This window comes from Xylocopa sonorina, chromosome 3 (assembly GCF_050948175.1).
Source record: "Xylocopa sonorina isolate GNS202 chromosome 3, iyXylSono1_principal, whole genome shotgun sequence".
NCBI classification, from domain to species: domain Eukaryota; kingdom Metazoa; phylum Arthropoda; class Insecta; order Hymenoptera; family Apidae; genus Xylocopa; species Xylocopa sonorina.
In genome coordinates, this window is record NC_135195.1 from 12,190,833 (window position 1) to 12,214,234 (window position 23,402).

At 28.1% G+C, this 23,402-nt stretch overlaps 4 protein-coding genes across 8 annotated transcripts in view; 2 read left to right on the plus strand and 2 right to left on the minus strand.

Moving 5' to 3' along the window:
* Positions 1 to 22,789, minus strand: part of Ankle2 (ankyrin repeat and LEM domain-containing protein 2) — a 34,938-nt gene extending 12,149 nt beyond the window's left edge. Inside the window, exons 1-11 of one of the 4 annotated variants that reach the window (XM_076911041.1) lie at positions 22,258 to 22,783; positions 21,834 to 22,165; positions 21,645 to 21,702; positions 21,394 to 21,488; positions 21,078 to 21,230; positions 20,790 to 21,019; positions 20,459 to 20,606; positions 20,258 to 20,390; positions 20,062 to 20,167; positions 19,818 to 19,946; positions 19,484 to 19,715 (exon numbers count right to left, since the gene is read on the minus strand). In XM_076911041.1, the coding sequence (XP_076767156.1) occupies positions 19,670 to 19,715; positions 19,818 to 19,946; positions 20,062 to 20,167; positions 20,258 to 20,390; positions 20,459 to 20,606; positions 20,790 to 21,019; positions 21,078 to 21,230; positions 21,394 to 21,488; positions 21,645 to 21,702; positions 21,834 to 22,165; positions 22,258 to 22,393 (1,566 nt within the window). In that variant the 5' untranslated portion in view covers positions 22,394 to 22,783 and the 3' untranslated portion in view covers positions 19,484 to 19,669. Of the gene's footprint in view, positions 1 to 19,483; positions 19,716 to 19,817; positions 19,947 to 20,061; positions 20,168 to 20,257; positions 20,391 to 20,458; positions 20,607 to 20,789; positions 21,020 to 21,077; positions 21,231 to 21,393; positions 21,703 to 21,833; positions 22,166 to 22,257 lie in introns of those variants that run through there. The other 3 variants (XM_076911040.1, XM_076911039.1, XR_013103137.1) reach the window with 3 other exon arrangements.
* Positions 305 to 15,522, plus strand: LOC143433627 (RNA cytidine acetyltransferase-like). The gene is made up of 22 exons (XM_076911063.1): positions 305 to 554; positions 740 to 1,003; positions 1,070 to 1,228; positions 1,319 to 1,555; positions 1,765 to 1,969; positions 2,056 to 2,177; positions 2,310 to 2,446; positions 2,520 to 2,804; positions 2,936 to 3,017; positions 3,080 to 3,196; positions 3,300 to 3,476; positions 3,705 to 3,852; positions 3,921 to 4,065; positions 4,146 to 4,354; positions 4,428 to 4,600; positions 4,712 to 4,960; positions 5,065 to 5,230; positions 13,556 to 13,881; positions 13,953 to 14,176; positions 14,325 to 14,529; positions 14,599 to 14,846; positions 14,932 to 15,522. The coding sequence occupies exons 1-22, from the start codon at positions 447 to 449 to the stop codon at positions 15,038 to 15,040; spliced, it is 4,095 nt and encodes a 1,364-aa protein (XP_076767178.1). The 5' UTR covers positions 305 to 446; the 3' UTR covers positions 15,041 to 15,522.
* Positions 5,481 to 11,936, minus strand: LOC143433611 (FMR1-interacting protein NUFIP1). The gene is made up of 6 exons (XM_076911042.1): positions 11,064 to 11,936; positions 10,325 to 10,516; positions 6,553 to 6,851; positions 6,251 to 6,480; positions 5,981 to 6,157; positions 5,481 to 5,872 (listed from the first exon to the last, which is right to left on the minus strand). Exons 1-6 carry the CDS (start codon positions 11,490 to 11,492, stop codon positions 5,496 to 5,498), a joined length of 1,704 nt encoding a protein of 567 aa, XP_076767157.1. The 5' UTR covers positions 11,493 to 11,936; the 3' UTR covers positions 5,481 to 5,495.
* Clc (clathrin light chain) lies at positions 16,397 to 19,435 on the plus strand. 2 transcript variants are annotated; one of them, XM_076911060.1, is made up of 8 exons: positions 16,397 to 16,549; positions 17,095 to 17,250; positions 17,403 to 17,489; positions 17,557 to 17,646; positions 17,803 to 17,914; positions 18,103 to 18,114; positions 18,990 to 19,186; positions 19,256 to 19,435. In XM_076911060.1, exons 2-7 carry the CDS (start codon positions 17,100 to 17,102, stop codon positions 19,168 to 19,170), a joined length of 633 nt encoding a protein of 210 aa, XP_076767175.1. In that variant the 5' UTR covers positions 16,397 to 16,549; positions 17,095 to 17,099; the 3' UTR covers positions 19,171 to 19,186; positions 19,256 to 19,435. The 2 variants fall into 2 exon arrangements, with proteins under 2 accessions (XP_076767175.1, XP_076767176.1); XM_076911061.1 differs by lacking the exon at positions 18,103 to 18,114.
* Positions 22,790 to 23,402: the final 613 nt, after the last annotated feature.

The window sequence follows — 23,402 nt, forward strand, 5'->3', positions numbered from 1 at the left end:
GTAATTACAATACATAATCACTGTACCTAAACGAACAGTTATAAAACCATAGAAGTTATTTTCCTTATACATGAATAAAAATATATATAAATGAAGTGATCATACATATCAATCTATTTTAGTATGATTTAAATCTGTAAAACATTTACTTTTTGTTTTACTTTAATATTATATATTAGTATATATTGTATGCATGTACATATTTCAAATGTATAATTGGATAAATCAATAACTAGGTATTATACTGCGTAATGTTTCATCGTTGTTGAAATTTTTGTATAAAAATGTAGATACAACATTAAATAATTTGTCGCATATGTAAGTTGGTACTAAGATTTCAAAATGGATACACGCATTGCTATTTAAACTTACGTGCAACACATGTGGTGTACACATTGCCTTACCCTATACAATTAAATGACAAATAGCAATATTTTACTTTAAAAATGGTTCGTAAAAAAATAGACAACCGTATTCGTGTTTTAATTGAAAATGGTGTTGTTGCGGGACATAGAACAATGTTTATTGTTATTGGTGAAAAGGCACGAGATCAGGTTAGTATGCATTCTTAAATATATGTTTAAATATCCTACCGGTATTTTAAACAAGGAAATAAATCTGATAATTATTTCTTTAAGAAATCATTTTTTATTTCATAAAAAGATGAAGCTTGGCTCAATTAGAACGTGCCTTTCCATTTCTTTATTTCTTGATAAATTAGAAATAATTTTGTTATTAGGTCGTTCTGCTACATCACATGTTATCGAAAACTGTTGTGAAAGCTAGACCTTCTGTACTTTGGTGTTATAAGAAAGAATTAGGATTTAGTAGCCACAGAAAGAAAAAAATGAAGTTAATACAGAAAAAAGTTAAATCAGGAAAGTTGGATGTTAACGAGGATGACGCTTTCGAATTATTTGTCGTTTCTACTAATATACGATATTGTTATTACAATGAAACACATAAAATACTTGGAAACACATATGGCATGTGTATTTTGCAGGTAAGGTCTTTTGTTTACTTAAACCAATTGGAAATAAATATTTTAATAGAAAATTATTTTCTTTAGGACTTTGAAGCAATTACTCCAAATTTATTGGCACGTACTATTGAAACCATAGAAGGAGGAGGACTTATAGTATTTCTTTTGCAATCAGTAAACTCCTTGAAACAACTGTATACTATTAACATGGATGTTCATCAAAGATTTCGTACAGAGGCACATCAGGTATACCATTTACTATCATTATAAATTTTATTTTACCAGTCCAAGAATAGTTTTTTGAATGATATTTTAATATTTTTAACTTTATTTTAGGATGTTATTGGTCGATTCAATGAAAGGTTTCTGTTATCCCTTGCTTCATGCAAGAGATGTTTGGTTGTTGATGATCAATTAAATGTTTTACCTTTATCATCACACAATTTAAAAATTGAACCAGTACCAAGACTGCCTTCTTCTGAGGAGCTATCAGAATTAGACGTATTGAAACAGAGTTTGAAAGATACACAACCTATATCTTCTCTTGTCGATCGTTGCAAGACAATTGATCAGGTTTGTTATGCAAAAATAAATGAATATATGTGAAGCTATGATTTAATTTTGGTAAAAACTTTACCATGTTTGCAATAAGCCTTTGATGCAGTCCATGTTAGACTACTTATAAACATTATAAAATATAACATAACATAATTAGTTAAGATTATCATTTAATTTTAATTTGTAGGTATTAATAACTAAAACATAAATACTTATATTTTTAGGCAAAAGCTCTTCTTAAGTTTATTGAGTGCATATCAGAGAAAACATTAAGATCTACCGTTTCTTTAACAGCAGCTAGGGGACGTGGAAAATCTGCAGCATTGGGTTTAGCTGTTGCTGGTGCTATAACCTTTGGTTATTCAAATATTTATATTTCAAGTCCAAGTCCAGAAAATTTGAATACATTGTTTGAATTCGTTTTTAAAGGTAAATTCTAGAAGCTGTTCTACTTCAATATATATTAAACTGTTATATCACTTCTTATATTTTTTATGTCATTGCATCATTTGTAGGATTTGATGCATTAGGATATCAAGAACATCTTGATTATGGACTTGTACAATCTACAAATCCCGAATTCAATAAAGCTACTGTACGCGTAAACGTCTTTCGAGACCATAGGCAAACAATTCAGGTATTGTACCCTTGACGGAAGTATTCTTTTACAACAATTTTTACTAATGTGAAAGATGTGTGTGAAGCAATTATTTACTTATATTTTTATAAGAAATTACTAAAAATGTTAATGAAACAAAATAATTCTTAGTACATTCATCCTACTGATGCACACAAATTAAATCAAGCTGAATTACTTGTAATTGATGAAGCTGCAGCAATACCTCTTCCTCACGTGAAAGCCATGCTTGGTCCGTACTTAATATTTCTCGCATCCACTATTAATGGGTAATTAAATCTATATCCAAACTATTCTATTTGGTCATTATTTAAATATGTAAGTTATATTTACTTTTAACAGATATGAAGGAACAGGTAGATCTTTATCCTTGAAACTACTGCAGCAATTAAGAAGTCAAACTGTTGGCTCAAATAGTCATGAAAAAAGTGGAAAACATCAAACAGAAAAGACTATTATTGGAAGGCAATTACATGAATTAACATTGGAAGAGTCTATACGTTACAAGCCAGGAGATGCTGTTGAGCAATGGCTGTGTGATTTGCTATGCTTAAATGCTACAACAAATACACCTATACTATCTGGATGCCCACCTCCTGATCTATGTCAATTATATTACATAAATAGGCAATTAATTATTTAATATATAATATAGTTACATTCTTATATAAATGTACAATTCATACATACATAATTCATATTATAATCCTTATATATTACTGTAACATATTTAATTTTATCATACTTCTTTTTTTTAGAGATACCTTATTTTCTTATCACAAAGCATCTGAATTATTTTTACAAAGATTAGTTGCCCTTTATGTCGCCTCACATTATAAGGTAAATATCCTAATGTTTTAAAGAAGGTAATAAAAAATATTGAATTTTGATTAATATTTCAGAATAGTCCAAATGATTTACAAATGATGTCTGACGCACCAGCGCACCACCTGTTTTGCCTTCTAGGCCCAATAGATCCAAATAGAAAAACATTACCTGAGGTATTAGTGGTTATACAAGTGAGTACATAAGCTAAAACAATTTTATACATACATATGTACATACATAAGTTGGAATAACTTAAGTACCTGTTACGATCCTAATATTTTGTAAAATATATAGATTTGCTTAGAAGGTGAAGTAAGCAAAAGTACTATAAATGATGGATTGGTTCGAGGGCGTAGAGCAGCTGGTGATCTTATACCGTGGACTATTGCACAACAATACCAAGATCAAGACTTTCCAGCGTTAGCTGGAGCACGTATTGTTCGTATTGCAACGCATCCTGAATATCACGGAGTAGGTATAATATTATATTTATATAAAGGGATCATTCTCTATTAACTTTTATTACTTTGTTGTTTTGTAAAAAAGGATGTTCTTAAAAAATGAAGAGAACTTTCAAAATATTGTATATAAACAATTTAGTACCATTCTAAATTACCTTGTATATGGTTAAACAAATAGAATACTGTATGGTTAATAGAATACTGTATTAACTTGTATTTAGTAAATATTTAATTACAGATGGGATATGGTTGTCGAGCTTTGGAATTATTGAAACAATATTACGAAATGAAAATACTTAATATTAACGAAACACCATTGGAAACACCCGCAACAGAAATATCAAGAGTTCAAGAGGAAGAAGTAAATTTGCTAGAAGAAAGAATAGGTAATGATATTTATTACAAAATGCTGTAAACAATAATTGTAATATACTTAGTAGTAACTATTCTCTAGAACCTCGAGCGTCTCTACCACCGCTTCTTTTAAAACTCACCGAAAGACGTCCAGAACATTTAGATTATATAGGTGTATCTTTTGGTGTTACTGAACAATTATTAAAATTTTGGAAGCGAGCTGGTTTTGTGCCAGTATATTTAAGGTAGGCATTCGTATTTATTAATATTTTATAACATATCAAAATAAGTAAACATTTTACCTATTTTGTCTTCCATTTTTTAGACAAACTACAAATGATATAACAGGTGAACATTCATGTATCATGCTGTATAAAACAAATCCTGAACAGGAAGATGTTAGATGGTTGCAAGCATACTGGAATGATTTTCGAAAACGATTTATAAGTCTGCTGTCTTATTCATTTAATACCTATTCAGCTTCATTGGCTCTAAGCATATTGATTAATAAAATGGTTACTTCAGAAGTTACAAGTTAGTGCAATTTTCATGATATGCTTTTCGTTTTAAAAAATATATTCTTTTTCTTAATAATATTATGTTTCAGCATTGACGAAAGATATGCTGGATATATTTTTTACATCTTATGACTTAAAACGTTTAGCTATGTATAGCAATAATATGGTAGATTATCATTTAATAATGGATTTATTACCATCATTGGCACGTTTATATTTTTTAAACATGATGCAGGATACTCATTTATCAGCAGTGCAATCAGTAATTTTTTTAATTTGATAATATATATCTTTTATATTCAACAGAGTATAAATATTTTTGTTAATACTAAATTTTGTATCAATACTAAAAGAACAATATTTTTATTTATAGGCAATTTTATTAGGATTAGGCTTGCAACATAAAACTGTTGATAAATTAGCAGAAGAATTGGATTTGCCATCAACACAGTTACTTGGTTTGTTTAATCGTACTATACGTAAATTTGTGCAGTATCTTAACAAAATAGCAGAAAATTTTATTGAGACTACAATCCTGAAACCAGACATCAATACTGAAAGTATAGAACTTAATCCTATTAAGGGAGAAAGTTTGCATGACGAATTAGAAACTGCAGCTAAGGTTTGACAACCTTTTCATTATAACACACATGCACAACTTATTGAAAGTATAATAATTTTACTTAATGGGATTACTTAATCTATTTGATATAAATATTTTTTCAGGAATTGAAAGCAAAACAAAAAGCTGAGTTGGCAAAACTAAAAAAAGAAAATCTAGAACAATATGCCATTAAAGGAACAGATGCTGATTGGAATGATGCACTTTCTGGAAAGAAAAGTAAAACTCTTATATCTGTAAAAAGTGGAGAGAAGAGAGCACCAGAAGATGACAATGCTTTAGAAACTCCAAAAAAGCAATTTAAAAAGAAAAAAAGACATTCTATGAAAACTTGATTAATGTAAATATTTTTAAACACAATATATATAATAAATAACGAAATTACTAATCACATGCTGCTCTATTTACTGTTACAATATATTAATTCTGAAAATACTAAGGATTATTACATCCATTCAATGAAATATTTGGTATTAAAAACTGAAAAATTAAAAAACTTCAATTGTTTTGTGAAGAAAAAATATAGTCCTATATTTTAATCAAAGAAATTATTGTCTACTATATATTTAATACATTGGCAAATTAAATTCCTTTCATGTTGCATAGCTCGCGAAAGTAATCTTTGTAGTAATTGTGATGTATATGGTTGCTTCTTTTTTATAGTACTTTTAAATTCTTTATTTCCTAAATTTCGATTCAACACAAGATTATCTCGTTTACTTTTAGAAATTTTAGAAGTTGAATCCTTTGGTTGTGTACCGCACGATTTCTCTATACGAGTATTTAAGTGCGTATTGTTACGTGCAATTCTATCTTCATCTACTATTTTTTCTTTGCTTTCATCGTTCTCTTTTATCATTACATCATCGCATAATTTTACTTTTTTAATTGGTATTTCTTCGGGAACATCGCCTACAAATAATATTATTTTGTATATAATAATTGTAAATAAAATATAAACGTAAAAGCTTAAAGAATATTTTTTTCATTGTGAACAAATTAAGGAACATTTCTACTTACTATCCTCAGAAGCGCTCCCATAATTTGCTACTAAGCTTGGTGTATTGCAAATAAATTTTGGCAATATAATTGGTATTTCTTCTTCATCAGAGATATGATTAATGTTTTCTTCATCGTCATTTACAATTTCCTTGTTAGATTGATTATCTGTTTGCAGAGTTTCTTCTTGTAAGATTACTAAAAATATTATTCACGTAAAAAGTTATGCAAAAAATGGGGCATCCCATATATTCCATATAAATTCAAGAAGTACAATTATCAATTGCTTACACGTTCCAGAAAATTCATGTAGACCCCTATATGTTCCTTTTTGTTCTGTGCAATTGCTAACTATTTTAGCAGATTGATTTTGTATTTTTTTTTTATAATCAATAGTATGTGAAACTTTTTTCCTTCTCCGTTTAGTACCTTCTTGTTTTTGTTTAATTATTTCACCTCTTTGTATCTTCTCCATTTCTTCTGCTTTTCGCTGCTCAACATTAGCTTTTGTAGGATATCTCCTGAAACAAGATTAAGGGTTATACGTGAATCAATATCAATCACTAAAAATTGCAAAAATCACTATAGCATACTTTTTCCGTTCCATTATCCATTTTTCAATATCTTCTGGAGTTGATAGATTCTTTATCTTATGGTATAAACCACTACTATGTTGCATAGTGATGTGTTTATCAATCAGTAATGGGTGTGCAGTGAAGGTACATCCATCAATGCCACATTGTTTATGTTCCTTTTTATGTTCAGTCAGAACATCCTCAGATGGAAAATCTCTGTCACATATATCACAATAAAATGATTCTTCGTCCTCTGAACTGATGTAATTTTCATCTCTTTGATCATATGGCTCGTCATCATTTGAATATAGATGAGCCTAAAAATGGTTACTTCAAATATTTTTTATACATTATTCATGCTCGAACTCAATGCAAAACTACTTCTTAGTGTACAATTTATTACTAAAGATCAAAGTGCTTGGGATTTCACTGGTTCTCTCTTATCGTCTTTCTTAGACAATAGATAACATCATTATTACAATGCATACAATGATCAACACAACCTTATACACAACTGAAATTTGTATTGCAATACGTAAAATGTGAGACATACAACGCAATAAATTTCAACACATACTTGACTGTTTTATTTAAACTATTCTTAGCTAGATGCTTTAACTATCATTGTCCTTTTTTAAGGATTATTTGAAATATGTGAACTCTACATGCATCTCATCTTTTTAAGTAAAGCTAGCATACTTCATATACTTTATTGTTGTTTAGAGTTTAATTTGTTTAACTTGTTTCATAATTAGTTTCATTGGTGCATAACATGCCATCACTAATTTTCAACAGAATGAAAATTGAAATAATAATATACTTTTTAAACTGCTTCTTCTGTTTAAAGAAGATTCCATTCATAAATAGAATAATTAATTGTATTATTACACATTACATTTGGGAATCTTTTCCAGGGTATTCAGAAATTCATGTATTAAATTTATGGAAAGTATAAACGCACATATTTCGTCCATCTTTTTTTAAATCAGTTATTAATGTTAAATTATTTTTTCTCATAATTACTTAAGAAATATTATCTGGAAACCACAATATATTGTATGTTATCCTAAGATCTATATTTTTATACAAATACCTTAATTTAAATTTAGTTAATATAATAGAAAATTCTTAATGTAAACTATTTTGCAATAATACATCTAGTGCTAGGAATCAAAATAAATTTATTTACTTTATAATGCTAATTAAGCTAAAGATGGTGCACGTTTGTTTTATGCGACAATGTAAAACATATGTAACTGATAAAAGTTTCAAGAAGACAATACTTTTGTAAATGTTATCTGATACACAGATAGTCTAGAATCATTTTCATATTTCAGAACGATTATTCAACGTGTAAAGAGTTACTACTTCTTTTAATGGTTTGTAGAATAATTAACGGGACACCAGACTTAGAACTTATAGAAATACAATTTATTTTTACAATAAGTATCTTAATTACAAAGTTGTTTTTGCCTTGAATTTATTATACTTCGTGAAAGTTTATATATCATTGAAATGAATTGAGAAACATGTTGAATACTACAACATATAATAATGAACAATTGTAAAATTGTCATCATCTTAGTACAGAGCCACAAGCTATATAAGAAACATTTAATTTTGATTAATTACTCAAATATTATTTTGTACTTAATGGAATATATTTTATATTAAACATGTCTAAGAATGTTCTAATAATTTTACAAAATTTTTCATTACAAATGTTATAGCTCGCAGCACTGTATAGCAGCCAAAGAGCAATTGAAGAGCTTTATGACAATAAAATTATTAAAGGCCAACATTTTGTGTATCTTGCATAAAGAAATTATAGACATTTAACATCTCTAACATGAAAATATATAAGAAATATACAAAATTTTACATTTATAAGCATATATTAATTGTAAAAGAAAACCAGTTTAATCTTTGTATAAGTATTATTTAAAAACAAGAAAGTACCCCTTATGCAAATATTATTTAGTATTAAACTCTACTTTTCTCAAAGTGTGTTTATAAACTGTGATTATAATTTAATAGCATTTGCTTATAATTGTATAAATGCTAAGAGTGAACCTATATTGCAAGGTAATGATAGTATTTTACAAATGGCAAAAAAAGAACGGATAACACGAATTTTGTAATTATAAATACAAATAATTCGAGTGCAGTATTATCAAAATGTACTGCTTGTATTAAAACAAACAAAAGGAATCAAATCGTTCTGAAGTTTGAAAACAGAATACTTGTGTAATTTCGATTGTTAAATTCTTTACAGGAGGAGTAAGCCTGAAGCTTAAGACTGTGCCTGTTCGCTGGAAGGCTGAGTCTCCTCCATTGGCTCCGTTTGCTCTGATTGCTCAGTTGCATTCTCTGTTTTCTGAACACCCTCGGATTCAATCGTATTCTTATCATCTGTTTTTTGACCACCCTGTAATGAAAGCAATTTGTCAACGAGGGTCTAGAACACAATAGAAAAATATAGATGGTGCCAATTAAATGTATCTGTGCAAATAATATTAACTAAAGTTACAGATTATTCAGATATTACAGGAAGATTAGATATATTTATGTTTATATATATAATATTTTTATGCATGTCTCCTCTCTCTCTCTCTCTCTCTCTCTCTCTCTCTCTCTCTCTCTCTCTCTCTCTCTCTCTCTCTCTCTCGCTCTCTCTCTCTCTCTCTCCCCCCTCTCTCTCCTTCTCTCCAAAAGTACATTATTATACCAATAGTGTATATATGTCAATAACTTTAAACTTCAAAAGTGTTTTAATATACTTACTGCAGGAAGCTAAAGAAAATGAAGTGGGCACTTATTTTATCTACGATAAAGATTACACCAAATACAGTCCTTAAATAACATATTAACATTAACAGGTAGTAGAATAAGTAATGTTAAAAGCATATAAAACTAGTTCTTACTTGTCCCTACAGGGTGGTCTAAATATATTTTCTGCTTTATAATAAACAAATATGCGTAACAAATAATCCCTCTACTTATGTGGTATTCTTAAATACAGTCATCGATAATAACATTAGTATTTTAATTTTTTAATTTTATCTGTATCAAAAATAAAGTAGAACTATCATGTACTATTATTTAAATATTAAATATTTCCTAGACAAGGACAGCAATTTCAAAATAATCAAATAACAAAGATTGACTATTTGAGAGTACTAGCAATAATAGTGAATGAAACAACTGTCAACTATATAACAAAAATGTATGGAACTAGTACCTTGTATAAATTGAGGGATAAGAGTACTCATTTTCTATAAAAATTACTGATTAAAAGTCTGAAAATTAATGCTTTCAATGAAACATTCAAACTATGTATAGGAACTACTTTTTTACATAGATCTGAAACTGTAAATGGTGTTATATTTTTAATCGTAGTACAATAAGTATAAATCATAAAATTAATAAAAGATTGTAAACAGAACTAAGTATTAAGTTAAATACATCATTTAAAAATAACTCCAAATTTATTATGAACAAAAATTAAATAGTTAGAATTATAAATTTTGTAAATATTGTACTCCATATCCATAAAATTAAAATTAATATTATACTTTCCCTTTTACTGTTCATAAATATTATTACATTTATATACTATGTGTTTTCATGTAATTTAAAAATAGCACATTTTAGACAGGAAGGATACATAGCTACTATTGATTAGAAGAAGATAAAATTTAGTCAACAAATTATTAGTTTAAAAAAATTATATTCTGCATATTCTATACTAGTTTCTTGCTGTTTAAACAAACTGAAATAATAAAAATACCTGTTCAGGATGTTTTGCAAGATAATCATTTTTTGCATCTCTGATCATCCTTGTTACTTTGTTCCTTAAATCCTTAAATTCTTCCCACTCTTTAGCATCTTTATTCTTTTTTGCTTTAGCATACAACTTATTTTTCTTTTGTATTTCACTTCGAATTTCGTCAGTCATCCACGGCTTCTTTAGTTCTAATTCCTAAATAATTATATTTTTTTTATCAGAATTTGTATAACAATCTAGAAATCTTAATTTTCTCTTTTAATAAATATATTAAGACACAATTGAATATGTTATTTCTTACAAGAGTATATTATTTTGTTTACAAAACTTATTAATTTTAAAATAAGAATGAAATGCATAGCAAATACATAATAATTTTCTCTATTTGTTCTTATATACATGTATTTGTTTATAGAATCGTCTTATTTAAATATGATATTCTTAAGACAAACATTGTGTATTTCAAATACAAAAGAAAAATTTAAGCAGTTTACCATAAAAACTAGATAATTCCTAAAACGATTAGATTTGAAATCTTTTCGCAAGTGCTATTGACTAAACAAGAATAAATTGCATTTAAGTAAACAAAGAATAACATTTAAAATAAATTTGTTAAATGAATTTTCATTTTGATGCGATTACTATTATTTAAATGCTGGAACAAAGAAATAAAATTATAGAATCATAGAAATATAAATTTATAAAACTTTGTGGAATCATAGAATTTAATTTTTATACACACCTCAAGTTTACTGACTTTTTTCACATTACTCAATGCTTTGCCCTTAACATTACCATTTCCTATAGAAAATCTTGGTCTCATACGAGACAAAATTTGAGGTGGTAATGCCCTTCTGTGCCAAGGCCTCATCAATGGTCCTCTAGGTCCTGCACCTCGTAACCCTATAGGTGGAACCATAGGAGCCATACCTCTGACTCTTGGACCAAATAAAGGGATCGGTCCATTAGGTCTACTAACTCCGGTTGGTCGTGGTGGTGGTGGTAATCTTTGTCGCATCGGTCCAAAAACTGGACTCATTGGAGGTGGTGGCATTCTTGGAGGTAAACCAGGTGGTGGAAGTCTAGCACCGAATCTCGGAGGTGGAAGAGGTCGTATGCCTGCTGGAGGAACTCTTGGTCCCAGCAAAGGTCCCCGATTTAATGGACTCATTATTATTTTTTATGCAGAATTCAAATCACTTTTTGCCTTCTTGATTAATAGAAGCTTAATGTAATCCCGAATGTGAAGCCTTTTTTTGCAAGGTTAAAACTTTTGAATTCACGCACTGTTTACACGCAAAATATACACGCGAAGTTTACCCGATTATACACGTAGAAATTATACACTTTCCGCCTTTATTGCACTGAACTTTTATTGCGAAACCAACTGTGACAGTAATTATTGTCGCGGTAATTACGAATTTCTAAGCTAAGGAAATAATCTTTTTGTTAGTAGCAAGTAACAACCAACACCGACGAACTTGATCTCCTTGTTCCTAACCGGCATAAACAAAAAACTTTAAGGTATACAAACCGGCTAAAAATTATGGTATCATAGAAAATCGTACTACAAAACGTAATTAGATAAATCTTAGAGAATCAAAATATTATTTAACAGTTTTTAATTAATAGGTAAATTAATTGTTATTTTTGCACTAATATTTCTTACACAAACTAGCTACCTCAACAATTCTGTCGTACCATGTAAAATCAACACAAGCGCATTCTGGCGACTGCTATGGAAAATGGTTCTATCTGAATATACATATATATATGCATAATTCTTGAAAATAATGCATATACTTTCCATAAAAGTAAAAATAAGAAATTGTTACAACATTAAATTGCCATACATATTATTTTTTTCACTACATAATGTCTAAATAAATAATATTTTTATTGTATATTCGCCCATATAGAAGCATAATTTTGAGAACACATATCGTGACGTCACTTATCTGATTGGTGTACCCCCGATTTATAAGAGATATGCTTTTCTCATTGGTCTATTTGAGCAACGCTTTTAACGTATCGCCAGCTGTTGAAGTTACGTTTGTTTGAAATCAAACGGCAACTGAAGTTTGTTGGGTTGCTTGGAGCTTCGAAATTTTGTCTGCCATGTATGGACGGTAAATACACTTCGTTATAAGGAGAAGAGGGCATGCATAGTGTCTAAAAACTAATAACAATTCGAAAAAGAAGAAAAATTGAACGATATATAAATAATCGGCCAAAAATTAAAAACCGGAATAATGGCCACGATTCGAATACACGAGGATCAAGAGAATCGTATCGGCGATGTTCGCCGAGGGAAAGAAAATATTACCATGCCCCTTCAAACGTTGCAACCAACAAAACGTGCAGTTCTTGGCGTCCTTCATAATAATTGTAAACGCAATACAAAACCAGTATGTATATAAAACTTTACATCTTTTCCTCCCGCGTTTTTTTTCAACTTAGGAATTCGATTCTAATTTGTTGCATTATGCATAATAAATGATCGTAAAAAATAATTTACGAAATTGCCAAATTTTCTTACGATTTTTATCGAAACCAAAATCATTACCATTTATCATTAGAATAATATGATAGAATGTCGATTGTTCAATCCTATAACACGCTACTCGAATCACCGGACATTTCAAGTAATCGGATTACTTTATTTTCGTACGAAGAAAGCTCGTCTTTCTTTAAATTATGTATAAATATTAATGTATTCACTAGTATGGTATGTGTTTCAAAGGCTACTAGACTGCAGTCTACTTTCTATTTCTTCTAATTAAATATTGTGTATGTTGCATCTTTTCATGTTGGCATTCATAAAGTCTATAAAATGTACAGTATTATACAATATATTATACATGTGTGTGACACTGGTTTAAAGCTAAAATATTAAATAAATTTATGTCACAGATAGATATGATCTATTAACATCAATATGTTCACACTCGTGCATCGTACATCGTGACACTATTAATATTGAATAAAAATATTTTAACAAAAGTTTAACAGTTCTTATCAGTTTATTAATATTCGATAACTAAGATTCAATGATAATAGTTACTAATTATTGGTTTTGCTTCTCATAGGAGATTTACAAGGATGAAAAGTATCCAAAAACGAAACCAGTTATACCCACACAATTTGAACCTTTTAAAATTTATGAAGAAAAGAAGGAAGATGTTATATTTAAAATCTATGAAGATAAGTTAGAAGAAGAAACTTCTGTAGTGCTTAGAGACACAAGAGACAAAAAAGAAATTAAAGAGAAGCAAGATGTCAAGTTTGAAAGAGAAAAACCAAGGTTAGAAGTAAATCCTATGAATATCTCAAATTTACAGACATTCCGTAATGGTATTCAAGATATAAATCAGAAGAAAGAAAATGAAGTCATTTTCTCACGAGACAGCCCAATGTCTTTAGAAAAATCCATACCTTACTCATCTTCGTCAAAGGATGATTTACAGAAACGTAGAGAGTCTATTAAAGAAATGAGAACAAATTTTTATGATGTAGAAGAATATAGAGCTGACATATATAATTATTTACGTGTTGCAGAGGTATGATAATGTTTATCTAATATTATTTTAAACGCTAAATAGTTAAGTAATAGCTTATTTATTTACATTAGACACAGCATAGACCAAAACCAGGGTACATGAAGAAGCAGCCGGATATAACATACTCCATGAGATCAATACTAGTGGATTGGCTCGTAGAAGTTGCGGAAGAATATCGGTTACAAACTGAGACACTCTATTTAGCAGTTTCATACATAGATCGCTTTTTGTCATACATGAGCGTTGTAAGAGCAAAATTACAACTTGTTGGTACAGCAGCTATGTTCATTGCTGCGTAAGTTTTTACGTCTCATATATGGGTTATTTCAGCCAGTTCTGAACATTTATGATAATTATTTATTATATGATATATTGATTATTTAATAGCATAATAAAATCGTCAATTAAAATTTATATAAAGTAACATCATATGATTATTACAGAAAATATGAAGAAATTTATCCACCTGATGTAGGCGAATTTGTATATATCACAGATGAGACATATACAAAAAAGCAAGTATTACGTATGGAGCATTTAATATTGAGGGTTTTATCTTTCGATCTAACTGTTCCAACACCACTCACCTTTCTTAAGGAATACTGTATTAGTAATAATCTTTCGGAAAAAATTAAATTTTTAGCAATGGTGAGTGTGTTAAATTTCTTCGCTATAGTATGTTTATAGCGGCTTTAAATTTTATTCAAAATTTTATAGTATCTCTGTGAATTATCAATGCTCGAGGGAGATCCATATCTACAGTTTTTACCTAGTCATTTAGCTGCATCTGCAGTAGCACTTGCGCGATATACATTATTAGAAGAGATGTGGCCGCACGAATTAGAATTGTCGACGGGGTATAGCTTGAAGGATCTTAAGGAATGCATTATTTGTTTAAATAAAACCTTCTGCAATGCATTAAATATTCAACAACAAGCTATACAAGAGAAATACAAAAGCAGCAAGTAAGTTTGATAACCATTTGGTACATACAACCTACTAACATCGCTTCTGATTTAAATTGAGCATCGCACATATATTCTTATTTAGGTATGGACATGTAGCATTATTATTACCACGACGTATTGATAACGTTACGCTGACTTCTGAAGATGAAGAAGATAATGTCTATTATTTAACAGGCATCGAGCAAAAGTAGAAGAATCTATAAATATTAATACATATTTGGAAATAACGAACCTCCCATTACAAATCCCATGTTTTGAAAGACAAAGGAGGGGATTAGGGCAAGACTGACCTGTTTCACAAATGAAATGTGCGAATCACTTCTATTAGCATGTTTGGTCATTTATGTTCTGCACAGGCAAACATAATTGAATCTACTTTTCATATTTCACTACTGCCTATACTTATTATAGGCTGTAATTTGTATAAATTTTAATAACTGTTTTTTTAGAGCTCCGTCATTATATTAACGAATGAGACTCTAAATTACGTTATTTAGGAATTGTATTTTTATATGCATTTTTTAGACAATTGTTAACAGAACACTTGCTCTTACATATATGATGCCTAAATTTTATTGCCAGTGATCTGTCATAAAATAATAGTAAGTGTAAGAATAATAACTGTATTTATTATTGACATTGTACTCTAAAAATACACATTATTGTGACGGAAGCACTTTTACGTGTTGAATAATTACAACACTTGTTTAATTTTACGATTGATTTTGAATAGCTATACATTTACAATAATTTACGTATATAATTTTTTTTTTATATTTTATTATAAATTATGTTTTAGAACTACTTTCTACTCTCTCTATCTCTTTCTCTCTATCTTCTTACATATGATATATATTATGCACACATTTCATGAATTGTGCTATTTAAATGAAATTGCTTTTATTATAAAATTCGTACGTCATTCTTCGTACATATACAATATTTTCGAACGTTTTCATTAGAAAATAATATTTTATACATGATCTCTGAGCAAGATATGGTAAAACAAAATTATGAAAAGTGTTTGATACACTATGCACGTCTGTAATGATCATATTAGTAGAAAAATATACGTACATAATTTTGTTTTTAATTTTATTTAATTACAATTGTAATGTGTTAAATTTTAGAATTTATAGTGTTTGCAAAATTATAAAAGTATGTTTCTTATAAATGTTATATGTAAGGCTATTTAATAGCTTGATGAATGTAGGGAATATAGGACATCCTTTTGTAGAAAATTTTAATATTATAAATGGAAATTTGTCGAAAATGAAGAATAAAAAAAATTGCATTTGTTTTTGGAATAAAATGTCTGAAAATTCATTAAAAGTACGTGATCTAATGGTATAACATCCATTTACGAATTTTAAATAAATGATCACTATTTGTCAATTCATGGAGTATAACATTAAATTACATTATTAATATTATTTTGTTATGATTTACGGTTATATATATATGTTAAAGAGCGTAATTAAATATTTCAAATGTATTCTTCAAATGTTCATAGAAAATGTTGGTAATACTGATTTCTTCTGTCGAACACTAGGTTAATTGTGCGCATGTGTGCATTGTATGTATTCTAAAGGATTATTGACGTTGACAATTTGCAGCTGATATTTAATAGGAAACTAACGGAACAACAATTAGGGGTGTTTCCCAAGATAAAAGTTACACATTCCAATAATATTATTAAGGTACTATAGTTGATTTAATATATTTTACAGTTTGGTTAGTGTTAAATAAACATCCTCTTTTTATTTTGCATGTAACCCCTGAAGCATTATCAATATAATATACAATCTTGTAATGTGCAAAATAAATATAATACATACCTTTAGGTTACTTTTAATTACACAATTCGTAATAACAAGTTGAGGTTCATTCGGTATATTTTCACTTAACCTATGAAAGACGGGATAAAATATTTTACTTAAGAAATCATTGCCCATATTAAGGTGAGATGTGAAAGAATGCATAATGGTGAGATGAAAAGAATTTTAATTACGCTTGGCAAAAAAATCAATTTATAAGAATATTTAAATTATATATTACTATAATTCGTTTTTACATACTGTAATATGTTCTAATAAAAACAGTAATCAATTTATTTGACCATGTTGATACTTTCTGTATTAAATACAAAAGCCTTCTGAGTTTTTTCTTCTATTTAAACTTTGTTTTATATATAACAATATTAATGTATCTTAAACTTTACCAATTTGTTTAATATTCTTATTAGACATCATGGATGCATTCGGCGACAATTTTGTTAATGAACAAGAAGTAGATCCAGTGGCAGAATTTGTAGCAAGAGAACAGGATCAATTGGCTGGGCTTGAAAATGAAATTCCACCAGTTTCCATATCTGCTCCTGCCACAGCAATTAATACAGATGGTAGTTAATGCTTGTTAATATTAACTATTGTTAGGATTTTACATGTTGAACTGTAAAATTTAATTAGCAATGTAGTATAGTAACAAATGATATGTTAACGAACAGAATATGATTTTATCTAAATCTACATAATAAAAGTTTGAATATTTTAGTTGGTCCAGGTGGAGATGCCGAAGGTAGTTTTGAAATAATAGATGCAATTGGACAACCTCCTGATGCACAAGCACATTCAGTAATAGGTAAACATATTGTATCGCATTATTAAAAATATCATCTATAAGTTACTACAACATATTTATTTTCTAGAACCTACATTTAAACCTCCACCTGTAAAAGAGGAACCTGAAAAAATACGAAAATGGAGGGAAGAACAAAAAGCAAGATTAGAGGAAAAAGGTATTCGTCTAAAACGGACTTAATTTTAATAAAATTTTACTATATAACATACAAATTCACATACACATATAAAAACATAATAACAAACTTATTTTGTAATATTAAGTTACTATTTCTTAATTATTATTTATTTTTGTGTACATATAATTTGTTCAGATGCAGAAGAAGAAAAGAAGAAAGAAGAGTGGAAAGAAGCTGCAAAAAAAGAATTGGAAGAATGGTATAAACATCATGCAGAAGCTATTAGTAAAACAAAAACTACAAACAGGTAATATTTAAAATTGCTATTTTGGTCAGTGTAATTTTGTATAATATATTTTCGATATATTTTTTATAAATATAACTTTTAAGTGTACACTTGCAATTAAACCTCTTGTTCTCTATAAAGTTATAAATATTTTATTTAAAATATGTACTCTACATATTATTATATATTATTTTCATTCTGCTTCTTAGGGAGTCAGCCAAGTAAGTTACACTATTTTTTTTGCATGTATAATTGCATTGCATTGCTGCACAATATAGCTTGCTTACTCAATTCATAAACTCACTTGCAGAATAATAGAAATATCAAGTATTTTAGTATATGTTAGCTGCTTTTTAGTAACAATTTTCATATACATATAGTATTTTGTGCTTGATGCAATTATACTTGAGATTTCATTTGTTTCTAATCATATCGTTTACAAGTCTCGCGCTTTATGTTAAGAACAATTGTTAGAATAAACATTGTAAGATTTTATTACTTTTATAGTCTTATGAATTGTATATGTGCCATATAAATGTTACAATGAATTTTTGGTCATTTATTATCAAGATATTAAAATATTTTAAAGATATGTTAATAATTATATATTTAACGTTAAACATTATCATTATATACTTTATAAAGGTTAAGAAATTGTTATTTAATTATGTTTAATTTTTTTAATGTTGTAACGCTTATTTTTTAACTTATTCATATGTGAATGTACAAAAGTAAACTTTTTGTTTAGCAATATTTGGTTAAAATGTTTTATTTTGATAAAAAATAAATATTGATATATTTATATATTAATTTTTTTACATAAATTACAGCCTCCATTTTTTTATTTGTTTGTTTATGAACCTTATCTTGTTTGTCAAAGATAAGTAACAAAGTATAAGATTCTTTCATGCAAATGGAAATTGTTTGAAGAAGTTCTAAGTGTTATGTTGCTATATGTGCTACATACGTGAAACGGAAACAGAATCGTTGAACGTATACACTGCAATGGCATTAGTGCATTTACATTGTAAAAGAACTGTTGCATTAAAGTTTTGCACAAGTTTCAATATGTGTAATATAATATATTTATCTGCAGGAATGCAGAAAAACAATTTGTAGCAGAAGCTGATGAAGTAGAGCCAGGGACTGAATGGGAACGCATTGCCAAACTCTGCGATTTTAACCCTAAATCTTCTCGCACTTCCAAAGACGTTTCTCGCATGCGTTCAATCATTTTGCAATTGAAACAAACACCGCCGGCTCCAGTCAGTCTTTGATCAAATTAATTAATTGGTATGGAATATCAATACACGTGTATATCTATTACCAGACATAGTACATTAAAGAAAATTTTATACACAGGTTACAATATCATTGGAAAAAAGAGACCGTTAAACGATCTGTTAAATGAAAAATGTAATGTTATTGCAAATAAAGGTTATTAATAGCAAATGTATGCATAAAATATTAAACTGAAAAGTAAAATGTACAATATAATTACTAATGTTGTTGAAAATAAAAATAAACATAATCTATAGTCTATCCTTGCACAAATGAATTTAAATATAAATGGTAATTTATAAAACAATATATAAAAGTTTCATAAATTATTTTAATTATATATAAAACTTTATGAAAATATATCATTTTTAGTATACTTAGTATTTTTCAAAGTATACAAATGCTATTTAACAAATAATTCTCATTGTGCGTAATATAAAAAATTCATACAGCTTTAGTTTTATACACTGTTTAACACCTTGACATTTGGTATGTCTAGTTCATGATCAATTTTCTTCTAATCGTCTGCATATTATTTATTCTGAAAGCAACAAACAATTAATAACTATACACTTAGAACATTAATGAAAGCAACTTATTACGTCATGGAAAAAAGGAATGATAGTATTTAAAAAATTAATACCTATGTAAATCACATGTCATAGCAAGTTGCATGTCATGTTGCCAGAGGTAAATATTTGGATATGTAGTGGAATTAAGTGATGTAGATACTGCATTATAAACAGCATAATCCAACTTTGTTGGCGCTGGCCTATAAAACATAAAAAGATAAGTAAAAAATTGTGTGTACTGTACTTGTAATATATTTCCATGAAAATATTTATTCTGATAAATAAAATAATTTATTTTAGTGTTATATATTTTACCCCTCAAGAAATACTCCGGGGCGTTCCTCTGCATTTTGCATTTCATCATCAGAACTATCCACCGTCAATTTTGGTGATGATGGCGGCGTAAAAAATTCTAGTTCATCTAAAAGATAAAAATATTTTATTTACGAATACTTTCCACATTACACATTTCCTTATATAAATTATTATTAAAATATATTGCAACCCTTACCTACATTATTCTGATCTTGCATATCTAATGTAAGCAATGAACATGACTTTAATTTATTACATAAATAATCTATATCATTAACTGCTTGTATTTTTGAACTTTCATTTGACTTAGTTTTGTTATCATTTAATGTCTGTGAAAAAAAGTTAGACATATGATAGTTATAAACAAGTATGAAATTAGATCAGTATTATTTTATACCTGATGATAATGAAATAATTGATCCTGAAATTTATGTTCCAAATACTTTTCTAGTTTCATTAAACCCTCTGTAGTACGAAAATCTGCAAAATCATTCAGAAATGGCCAATATTCCTTCCAAGATACTTGATACTCCTCTGCCAAATCTCTGAAAATCATATACTCAATTTCAATTTTTATTTAAATCGATTTAGTTCATAAGCTCTCTCTTTAGGTTACAGAAACATTCAATCTCCATCTATTAAACTGCATGCAATTATGTAAACACTCATTGAAATATTGAAGGATAAATATATTTATAGATTTTTGTTACGAATGTTGTATAATATACCTTCCCACGCGTTCAAGTCCTTTTTCTGCATCTTGTAATCTTAAAGTTATATTATTAATGAGACTATTTGCAATGTTTGGTTCATCAGTCATTTTCCTTTTAATCGGAGACATATGAAGACGCGGAGGCGTTTTCCACTTTTTCCTAAACTCTAATGCTCGAGATTTTGTCATTGGTCCAGCAAATGCACGTACCTCCAAACGTGGACTAATTGGATCCGTGTTCAAACTCTACAAAAATATTATTTGTAAAATATTATATAATCTAAATTAAGATATTTTAACATACTAAAGGTCTAGTAGGAGAGAAAGGTTCCCCAATCACAGGTTGCAATGAATTATCATCAGATCTTAACACAGGTACATAATACTGTTCTTCTAATAGAAAACGAATTTCTTTTTTCAACTCTTCATCATCCTGAAAAGTTCTGCTACAAATTATCTGCAATGTTAGAAAGAGTATAATTAAAATAATATTATTTGCAAAATAATTTAATATTACTTGTAAAGACATACAGAAAGTGATAATAAGGATATAGACAAAAAATAATAAATTAAGTAATAAATATTCTTCGTAAAAATGTTTTGAGTAGTTTGTTACGTACATCTATCGGAAGCTGTTTATATTTGTTTGGTAATGTTTTTATACAACATGGATATGAAATAAGAACTCGAACTACATCTTTTAAACCAAATTTAACTGCAAAATGTAATGGAGTTTCATTCAATCCTTTATCAGGTGTATTTAAATATAAATCTAACATGATCTGCGCACGATCCACATAACTTTCGCATTCATCACCATAAAGTAACTTTATAAAGTCTGCATTTCCGACAGTGTTTAATATTAACTCACACATATCTGGTCTGCCTGCTTTAACTGCAATATGTAATGCATTATAACGGCATCCTTCCTATATCAAGTGAAAAAAATGTTCATATATTATATTCTTTAGACTAATAAGCACAGTGTACTTTAATGAAATTTATTTTGAGACATATTAGATCATTGATGGCTAACATAAACAATAAAAAAACATCTTACTTGCAAAATTGCAGGTGTATCTCCACTACCAATTAAATATCTTGGATTTCCCCATACTGTAGTTTTAACATCATACAAATCGCCATAATGAATTAATTTCTTAAAACATACAAGCTCTTGAGGTTGCGGGGTCTTAAAATTATTTGATTTCTCTTCAACTACAGGTACTGTAATAGGTACTGGTTTATTATTCATATAGTTTCCTTTCTCAAAACCAGTCCTAGCATATTCTTCAGCTTCTGATCGTTTTTTAAATGATTTTAAACGTCCAGTTTTAAATTCTTTAATTATTTTCAAAGCTTCTGCTTTATCCTGATAGACTCGAATATTCTCTATAACATTTAAATATGTATCACTGACATTATTCAAATACAAACATTAACAAACATAAAAATGTAATCACTTTTTATTCTTATATATTTACCTTTAGAATAGTTCTCTGTTGAGGAATTAACATTTTCTTCAGGTATATATACAGCATGAAAAACTGTTTCACTTGATACACTAGAATTTCCAGGAGTCATGTGTAATGTTTGCAGTGTTTGCTCGTTCTCATCCATTGAAACTTCGCTTTCTTCTTTTTTTTTTCAAATTATATTAACGCATTTAGTCTTTTATTGGTTATGTATCGCATAGGAAGATGTCGAAAAATGCATATTAAAATTGCCCGATCTCAGTGTAATTTTTAGAAATTTATGACTAATATCTGCTGTTATTTTTCTAATGTGTCATTAATATTTTCCTTTCTTGTAATACACAATTTACTTAAAAGCTTATACTTTATAATTTTTAAGAGGCGTTATAGTTGAAATTTACATCGCTTTAAGAAATAAACTTCTTAAATATCTAAAAGTTGGTACTAAATACTAAATGTTTCTTCTAACTTGCTACGCGATTATTCTGAGCCACGAAGAAAGTGAAAATTTTATAGCTTCTATACGAAATATAAACTTTCAAAAGCATAAGACAAAAACCTATATGATATAAGCATACTATATATTAAAAGTTGAATTTAATTTTTAAGATACTAAAACAATCGAATAAGTAATTTCAAAAGTGTATACGCTGCGAATACTATATTTATAAAATCAATATTTCATAAAATACTAAACACATAATTTTCTTATGCATAACGGAAAATACTTAAAACTCAAAATCAATTCGTAACAAATTGTCATTTACAAAACCAACCAATCCCAGCCAGATTCAAGATCGTCGACCAATGATTTTAAATGGAAAGTAATTATGCATATTTCTATTCGTAGTATTATAATGTAAAGTAATTTGTTTAATTCTAAGTATTTTAACTTTCATATCGCTATTAATCATATAATAATGAAAGGAAAAAACATTAATTTGAATGAAATAATTTAATATAAAAATAAAACACCACTTTTTACACAATAATTATTATAATATATTATTATAAACAACAGTAGTTTGATTATAATTTTATCGTTTCTTTAGTGTAAAATTTTATATATGCTCAATATTGCAAATAAAAGATATCTTTCATTTGAATTCATTACATTATATTACATTATATCATACTACGAAAACGTCATTGAC